This window comes from Oncorhynchus clarkii, chromosome 6 (assembly GCF_045791955.1).
Source record: "Oncorhynchus clarkii lewisi isolate Uvic-CL-2024 chromosome 6, UVic_Ocla_1.0, whole genome shotgun sequence".
Lineage (NCBI taxonomy): Eukaryota > Metazoa > Chordata > Actinopteri > Salmoniformes > Salmonidae > Oncorhynchus > Oncorhynchus clarkii.
Genome location: NC_092152.1, coordinates 47615312 through 47624681, shown reverse-complemented (window position 1 = coordinate 47624681; position 9370 = coordinate 47615312). Strand labels below are relative to the sequence as shown.

The window sequence follows — 9370 nt, the reverse complement described above, 5'->3', positions numbered from 1 at the left end:
ACCGTGATTCGTCAGTGAAGAGCACTTTTTGCCAGTCCTGTCTGGTCCAGTGACGGTGGGTTTGTGCCCATAGTCAACGTTGTTGCCGGTGACGTCTGGTGAGGACCTGCCTTACAACAGGCCTACAAGCTCTCAGTCCAGTCTATTGTGGACAGTCTGAGCACTGATGGAGGGATTGTGCGTTCCTGGTGTAACTCGGGCAGTTGTTGTTGCCAACCTGTACCTGTCCCACAGGTGTGATGTTTGGATGTACCAATTATGTGCAGGTGTTACACGTGATCTGCCACTGCGAGGATGATCAGCTGTCCGTTATGTCTCCCTGTTGCGCTGTCTTCGGCGTCTCACAGTACGGACATTGCAATTTATTGCCCTGGCCACATCTGCAGTCCTCATGCCTCCTTGCAGCATGCCTAAGGCACGTTCGCACAGATGAGCAGGGACCCTGGGTATCTTTATTTTGGTGTTTTTCAGAGTTAGTAGAAATGCCTCTTTAGTGTCCTACGTTTTCATAACTGTGACCTTAATTGCCTACCGTCTGTAAGCTGTTAGTGTCTTAACGACCGTTCCACAGGTGCATGTTCATTAATTAGTTATGGTTCATCACAAGCATGGGAAAGTGTTAAAACCCTTTACAATGAAGATATGTGAAGGTAATTGGATTTTTACTAATTATCTTTGAAAGACAGGGTCCTGAAAAAGGGACGCTTTTTTATGCTGAGTTTAGTTACAGGGGAGAGGAGGGGGATGAATAAGCCATTTGTAAACTGGGGATGATTAGGTGACCGTGATGGTGTGAGGGCCAGATTGGTAATTTAGCCAGGACACCAGGGTTAATAAATATTAATTTGGGGACAGGTCAAAAAGCATTAAACATATGGCAATTTAGCTAGCTAGCTTGCTGTTGGATGCTCAGCGTGTTCATCCAGGTTGTGATCAAATGCTCTTTATTCTCATGGCGTCTATATGTTCCATCACGTGAACTGGCCTTTCATAAATGTCTGCTAAATGTACAACTTTTTGAGTTTTGTCTATTTTCTGAAGATGCATATAATTATAGCATTTGTATGGTATTCTGAACTAATCTGATCACAGGGCAAAAGAACTGAAGTTGTTTGCCGATACAATGTCTTACAGACATCAACCATAACTTAAGAGGTACTTAACGGTGTTCTACGGCTGGATAAATTGCTTTGCAATGACCCAGTGTCACAAATGACAGCTCCTATTGGTTGTGCAGCATACCCTTGGATATATTATAGCTGGGCACATTAGTCAACTAACGTTAGCTAGCCATTCTGCCTCATGCTAGTTGTGTTATACTCGGCTATTGTTTCATTGCTGGTAGCATGTTTTATCTATCTGTGATCATTGCTTTAGTGATTGATTAGATGGGTAGTCATGGATACAGCACACTATTGATTACAGCGAAAGACATGTGCCTCACCATGCAATAATTAATCCAAATGCATCTAATCTTTATTTATTATATACCTTTCAACGTCTATTGGAAATTGGAAAACTGATTTTCCTCCCTTCCTCTGGACAGTATTGCAGCCGATTGCTGCACATAGCCTCATCTATCTGGTATTAATTGCAGTAGTTATTGGGATCTTTGACACTTTAGACCGTCCCCTCGCCCATACCCGGGCGCGAACTAGGGACCCTCTGCACACATCAACAACAGTCACCCACGAAGCATCGTTACCCATCGCTCCACAAAAGCCGCGGCCCTTGCAGAGCAAGGGGAACCACTACTTCAAGGTCTCAGAGCAAGTGACGTCACCGATTGAAACGCTATTTAGCGCAAACCACCGCTAACTAAACTAGCCGTTTCACATCCGTTACACAAACATGAGATTCCAGCTCAACAATTTCATATTAAAGCGAGAAATTAGCTTTGCGTAATGATTTGTTTTTAATTTTGCTTCCCCTCCCCCTAAACAAAATCATAGAGAACATTTTACATTTATTGATGACGTATGTCTTATCGTGAATTTATTTTATTTTCCGCGACGGAGGGCTAGTAGTGGAAAAACGTACAAAGACATCGATGTCTAGCTGTTTAAGCCAAGTATGTTTTTTTTGTAATTTGTGAGTTGAGAATTAGCTAGCTATCACCTAGAAGAGGTCAAGTACCATTTGTGCGCTACTGAATATGCATGACATTTTTCAATAGGAAAACGTCCAGTACGTAGTGCACTCGTCCTAAACAAAGTAATCTCTATAAACAATTAGGGAAGTCTACCAACCTTAGTGCACTCTGTTTGATACAGATTTTAGTTTTGGAAACAGAAAACTGTATGTAGATCAAATGTTTAATTGATTAGAAAATGTGCAGAATGTCGGCCAAAATCCATCTTGTTCCAGTTTCATACACTGTGGCCAATGGGCTTCCTCACATCACCATATTTGGTAGTGAGTGGAAACGCCAACCTGATACTTCACATTTATACATCCGGTGAAATTGGTATCCTTGTTCTATCTGTGAGATTATGGGTGTGTTCGTAAATTCACTCTGAAGTGCCAGAAGGCGTTTGTAAATTCAGAGCATAGTCAGATTGTCCAAATAAAATGTTTTTGGTCACATACATATGGTTAGCAGATGTTATTGCTAGTGTAGCGAAATGCGTATGCTTCTAGATCCGACAGTGCAGCAGTATCTAACAGGTAATATCTAAGAAATTCCACATCAACCTAATATCTAACAATTCCACAACAAAACCTAATACACACAATCTAGTAAAGGAAATGGGATAAGAATATATAAACTATATGGATGAGCAGTGACAGAGCGGCTAAGATGCCATAGATAGTGTTGGATACAGTATATGCATATGACATAAGTAATGTGAGATATGTAAACATTCTTAAAGTGGCATTATTAAAGTGACTAGTGTTCCATTTATTAAAGTGGCCAATGATATCAAGTCTGTTGGTAGGCAGCCGCCTCTGTGCTAGTGATGGCTGTTTAACAATCTGATGGCCTTGAGATTGAAAAACAGCTTCTACCTCTCTGTCCCAGCTTTGATGCACCTGTACTGACCTCACCTTCTGGATGAAAGCGGGGTGAACAGGCAGTGGCTCAGTTGGTGGTTATTGTCCTTGATTATATTTTTTGCCTTTCTGTGACATCGGGTGTTGTAGGTGTCCTGGAGGGCAGGTAGTATGCTCCCGGGGATGCGTTGTGCAGACCGCACCACCCTCTGGAGAGCCCTGCGGTTGTGTGCAGTACAGTTACAGTACCAGGCAGTGATACGGCATGACAGGATGCTCTCGATTGTGCACCTGTAAAATTTAGTGAGGGTTTTCGGTGACGAGACACATTTTTTCCAGCCTCCTGAGGTTGAAGAGGCGCTGTTGCGCCTTCTTCTCCACTCTGTCTGTGTGCATAGACCATTTCAGTTTGTCTGTGATATGTACACTGAGATGGCTGGTTTCCTACCTTCACCACCTGGGGGCAGCCTATCAGGAAGTCCAGGACCCAGTTGCGCAGGGCGGGGTCGAGACCCAGGAATTCAAGCTTTATGGTGAGTTTGGAGGGTACTATGGTGTTGAATGCTGAGCTGTAGTCAATGAGCAGCACTCTTACATAGGTATTCCAACTACATAGGTAGTCCGTTTGTAAATTCAGAGCATTTCGCTCTGGGAGTTTTCAGTGTGCACACTGGACAAGGAGTAGGGTGGATCTGAGCTTTCTGACCTCACAATGGCAGTCAAGTACCCAAGCTAACTGGGTAAAGTTAGCCTGCTAGCTACTTCTGTAAATAAATGAGAGAACACCCCACGCTGACCATTTTCCTCACCCTAGCAGAGCTGGTTAGGCTGTTTAAATGTTATCTAGACTAGAGCGTTGGTAACTAACTGTGCTGCTGAAGTCTAATTAATTACGTTTTTTGCCGACGTTTACTGACACTGGTCATATTCAACAGGTGGTTTACGTTCGTAAATTCCTCAGTGCACACTCAGACAAGAGCGCTCTAATATCGAATAGACAGCCAGAGTGAATTTACATTGACTACAACTTTCGGCCATTTTGGAGGCTGTCTCTAGTTCATATGACGCGTTCATAACAACAGGGAGCTCGGTCCGTCTGAGCGTTCAAACAATTGGGAACTCGGGAAAAAAAAACTAAATTCAACTGGGAAAATCGATTTGAACGTGCATTTTTCCGAGTTCCTAGTTATTTTGAATGCGGCATTAGTCTTGCTCAATGCGCGAAGGACGGTATGTGACGTCATTATATAACTCTTGTGAACGGCGGGGTCGACTATTCGATAGAGTACGGTACTTTCATAGTTACCACGTTATATTAGTGTGCGCTAAAGTTATCGTATAGCATACTGACTTTACATGTGTATCTAAACCAACCTGTTTATACGTTGTTTCCATCAAGGTAAACTAAAAAAACATGGCAGAAAGTGACTGGGATACCGTGACCATACTGAGGAAGAAGGGACCAACTGTCGCACAGTCGAAGTCGAAACAGGTAGCTAACGTTAGTGAGGTAGAGGCAGGCTTGGGCTAATGCGTTTGCGAACGTTAGCTGATTACTAGCGTAGTCTGGCTAGCCAGCGTCTGAACACGCTTGTTAGTGAACTGGGACCTAGCTGGCTTGGCTATCTTTTTGCTTAAACTATTTTCGTTTTTTTTCAAGTCTTACTAGCTGTCTACCATGCTAGCTTATTTGCATTCGAACTTGTAATAAGTTGGCCAGAAATGGTTCCAAATGTACCTAGCTAGCTAGTAACGTTAGCTAACTAACGTTACTATTCTGTAGCTAGTTATGTTAACCAAATATGGTGGTGGTATTACTATTGACTTTCCCTTTAACGGTGTGTGTCTTGTAATGTGGCTAACGTTTAACAAGTTAAAATGTATGAACTTTCTACACAGTCAGGACACATTGACACAACAATGTGACACGTTACTGTCGTTTAGGCTGTTGCAGCAGCTCAAAGACGTGGAGAAGAACTTGATACTACTAAGAAATGTAAGAACTCCCATCAATTTGCTCCTGTCCTTGTATTATCTTTTGGTTTGGTAGGATGTGGTGCCATGTCTGTGGTTATTATTAAATGTTGAGAAGATGGATAGCTTGCTACACACACCATCTCAATAATGTCATCAAGGCCTTGAGTTTTTACATTTTTGTTCTTTACTGCCAACTAGATTTTCATGATTTTCCAATTATGAAATCATGGCAGTATTGGGCAAATGTTTGAATTGTGTACTGAAGGGGAGTAAACTTACTCATATTTAAGCACAAACGCACACATTTGTCTGCAAATCAAGTTATTTAAATCTGCCAATACAGGTGGTTAGAGCCATTTTGTATATTCATATAGTGCCATTTTGTATGATATGTAACTAAAGGGGTTACCCATTGTCTTTCGACAACTAGGCGCAGCCTGCTGTAAAACTGTGATATAAGACAATGTCAATCTTGATTCTTGGGATCCACAGGGTGTGCTTTTCCAGCCTAGTTGTAACATTGATTAAACTCAAGTGCTTTATGATTAGTTGAGTCAAGTGTGTCTACTGGGCTGAAACAAAAGCCTGCAGACCATGTGGGTCCCCAGGATCAGGAATGAAGAACAGAGGGTGGTCCTTTTTGTTTCAGTCTTGTATCTTAAAATACATTTAAGATAGTCACAATAATTAGATCTTGTTGTTGAATTTATGTTAGCTTATTACCCGGAGTTTCCCAAACTTGGTCCTCTGGACCCCAATGGAGGCACATTTTGTTTTTTGCCTTAACACGACGCAGATGATTCTAATTATCAAAGCTGGGTGATTAGTTTATTATTTAAATCTGTGTAGTGCTAGGGGAAAAAAACAATGTACACCCCTTGGTCTCGAGCACTGAGTTTGAAACCTTGCTATTACCTTTCTCTCCCTCTCTCAGGGGCTGCAGGACAAAACAAACAGCACGTGATCACCAAGAATACAGCAAAGCTTGACAGAGAGACTGAAGAGCTTCAACACCAAAGAGTATCTCTGGAGGTGGGCAAGGTCATCCAACAAGGCCGGCAAAATCAGGGCCTGACGCAGAAAGACCTGGCCACTGTAAGTACACTCTCCCAAATGTGGATAAAGAGTTTAAAAAATAGGAACTCAGTTCATTTTCACTGAGGGTTGTTTATTGAAGTGTCTTTACCTTGGCTTAGCAGGGCTTGGATCAAATAAATGTTTTTTTACCAGTCATGGATATGTTGTTGGTCTTATTTTATTTTTAGAAAATCAATGAAAAACCACAGATAATTGGAGACTACGAATCTGGAAAGGCTATCCCCAATAACCAAGTCATGGGAAAGATTGAAAGAGCAATTGGTGAGTTTTATTTGCAGGTCTTTTTTCTGTCATAGCTTCATATCACCCTTCTTGCACCATAGGCCTGTTTGACACCATTATTGGGTTATTTTTGTACTAACTAGTCTGATTACAATCGTATTTTATTATCAGTATCACTAATGGAACAAGAAAGCCCAGGTGTTTGGAGGTGGTGTCAACAAAAATCTGAGCGATTTTCCTCCATGTTATCCATAGGACTGAAGTTGCGTGGGAAGGACATTGGGAAACCCTTGGAGGCAGTCCCAAAGAAAAAGTGAAGACCATGCCTTGAAGCAGCTTAGCCTACAGTACTACCACCACAGCTGACAGCCTTGTCAATTCTCTGGAGCGCTAGCACATCTTAACCAGTTTATTTAATTAACTTGGGCTGCTACTTTCTTTTACTGCCCTGATTCCAGTAATGAATGTCAAGCTTGTGGGACCTGATTTAAACAATATTGCATAACTAAATTCAAATGTATTGTTGTTTTGTTTTGCATCTGGCTTTCAGCAAACCACAAGAAGAGAATTGATTTTACTGAATGGTTTTAATGTCTTCAAAACTATATTCTATACTCCCTGAGGTCTGTCTCCATGCTCGTTCTGTGGTCATTCCCTTTCAACTAGACATGGATAAGTTTGGCATTTTGGCTAAAATGTTTTAATGTAGTGTATGCTTTTCAAACATTTATGCAAGAATGCTGCTTTCATGGGCTGATATCTCCTGAAAAAGTGATTTATTCAATCTCAAGGGCCTAAAAGGTTAAACTAAATAATAAAATATGGTATATGGAACCATTGTGTCTTAATCAATCATTCTACTTCGATTGATTTTTGGACACAATGTTGCCATATACAGCTTATGTCTTTGGTACTGCTTGTCTACCAGATGCACATTTGTTTTGTCATGTTTTTTTTGCTGGATGTGTAGCCTGCATTTTCCGTACTATATGCACATGTGCTTCGCACGGTTGCAGAATGGTTTGCAACATGGAGAAGATCATTTTCGCCCTGGTCGACCAAAGCAAATGATTATAACAGATTAAAGTTATTTTCCTATTGACCTACTGGTTACATAGGCTGGGTGAGATACTAACAGACTGGTGTGCATTACAACAATTAATTACTGAACAAAAATAAACATAACATGAAAAAAATGTAAGATTTGACTGAGTTACACTAGCCTTTACACTCGGTCAATTGAAGTAAATTCATTAAGCTCTAATCTATACATTTCACATGACTGGAACTACAACATCTACAGCATCAGTTGTTCACATACCTTTAATAAAATAAGTAGTGATATGGAACAGAACTACTCAGTATCTGGTGGGACCACCATTTTCCTCATGCAGCACGACACATCTTTGCATACTGTAGATTGTGGCCTGTGGAACATTATCCCACTCTTCAATGGCTGTGTGGAGTTGCAGGAATTGGAACACACTCGTACACATCAATCCAGAGCATCCCAAACAAGCTCAATGGGTTACATTTCTGGAGAGTATGCAGGCCATGGAAGAACTGGGACGTTTTCAGCTTCCAGAAATTGTGTACAGATCCTTGCGCCATGGGGCCATGCATTATAATGCTGAAACATGAGGTGATGGCACGACAATGGGCCTCAGGATCTCATCACGGTGTATCTGCGCATTCAATTGCCATCGATAAAAGGCAATTGCGTTTGCTGTCCGTAGTTTATGCCTGCTCATACCATAACCCCACAGCCGCCATGAGGCATTTTGTTCACATTGACAACAGCAAACCGCTCTCATACAACGTGGTCTGCGGGTGTGAGGCCGGTTGGACGTACTGCCAAACTCTAAAACAACGTTGGAGGTGGCTTATGGTAGAGATTAACATTACATTCTCTGGCAACAGGTCTGGTGGACATTCCTGCAGTCAGCATGCTAATTGCACGCGCCATCAACTTCAGCCATCTAACAGGGATGTAAACAAATTTGTGCACAACATTTGAGAGAGATACTATTGTTGTGCGTATTGGAATGTTTCCAATATATTTTATTTCAGCTCATGAAACATGTGACCAACACTTCAAATGTGTTTATATTTTTGTTCAGTATAGTTTTCTTGTCTGTCTCAATCTCTAGCAACATCAATACATTTAACTGGTTTTCATATAGAGTAGGGATTTCAATTCACTTGCTTGCCCTGCATGATGGCATGCTAAATTGCACAAGTCCTTCAGCCGGTGTCTTCTTGTCTCTAACTACAATAGTCATAATTTTGGCCTCTATGGCGACTCTTCCCCATAGGGAACTTTTATGAACTTCTGTTTGTACCACCGCACGGTAATACAACGTACGAGTTTAAATATTGAACTCGTGGTACGCACGGCAGCTTAGTGCTGGATCCCAAATTTAGCGTTGCGGACTGCTCCATTGACAATGAATGACTTCCGCCGGAACGCAGAGTTTGACACTTCTGGTGAAACTTAAGCGTTGACTTAACTCTGGCAGCAGCGACAAATACATCTCGGCCCAGTCATGTCTGATGAATTTGTGCTGTAAAACCTGCGCCAATATTTCAAATCACTACGGAATCGCACTGAACAAACCCAGTTGATAGACGTATATGTATTTTTTTTTTAAGGAAGCTGGATCGCTAACAATGACTGTTACGTTAGCAACAAGCTAGCTAACGTTATCTATATCCACAAGTACGTGTAGTCGTCAACGTTTTACACGGTTGGGTGTCACAACAGTATGGTTGGTGACGGTGTCATTTACTAGCTACTGCCAACAAAAAAATCTAGCTAGCTAACGTTAGCTAGCTGCTTAATCTGTCGCGCAACCCGAACCGTTTTCTTCGAGAACTACGACAACGCTACCCCAGCACTGCCCATCCAGGCAGTCAGTGTTAACAAAACAAGAGATTGGAGCGATGACGGCAACATCATGTCTGAGAGATATCCTTTAGTCGAGAAAGCCCTATCGGAGGGCTATGCTCGGTTTAGGTTCAAGGACACGTCGCTGCTAATTTGGCAACAGCAGCAAATGGAGCTGGAACAGGGACCACC

The 9370-nt window shown here is 41.8% G+C and overlaps 1 protein-coding gene across 6 annotated transcripts; it reads left to right on the top strand.

Annotated features, from left to right (window-relative positions):
* The first annotated feature begins 3400 nt into the window (after positions 1-3400).
* On the top strand, positions 3401-7645 carry LOC139411237 (endothelial differentiation-related factor 1 homolog). Of its 6 annotated transcripts, none has more exons than XM_071157264.1 (6): positions 3401-3527; positions 4394-4486; positions 4939-4990; positions 5906-6066; positions 6237-6330; positions 6547-7645. In XM_071157264.1, exons 2-6 carry the CDS (start codon positions 4409-4411, stop codon positions 6606-6608), a joined length of 447 nt encoding a protein of 148 aa, XP_071013365.1. In that variant the 5' UTR covers positions 3401-3527; positions 4394-4408; the 3' UTR covers positions 6609-7645. The 6 variants fall into 6 exon arrangements, with proteins under 6 accessions (XP_071013365.1, XP_071013368.1, XP_071013366.1 ...); XM_071157267.1 differs by having other exon boundaries at positions 3519-3593; XM_071157265.1 differs by having other exon boundaries at positions 3519-3734.
* Positions 7646-9370: the final 1725 nt, after the last annotated feature.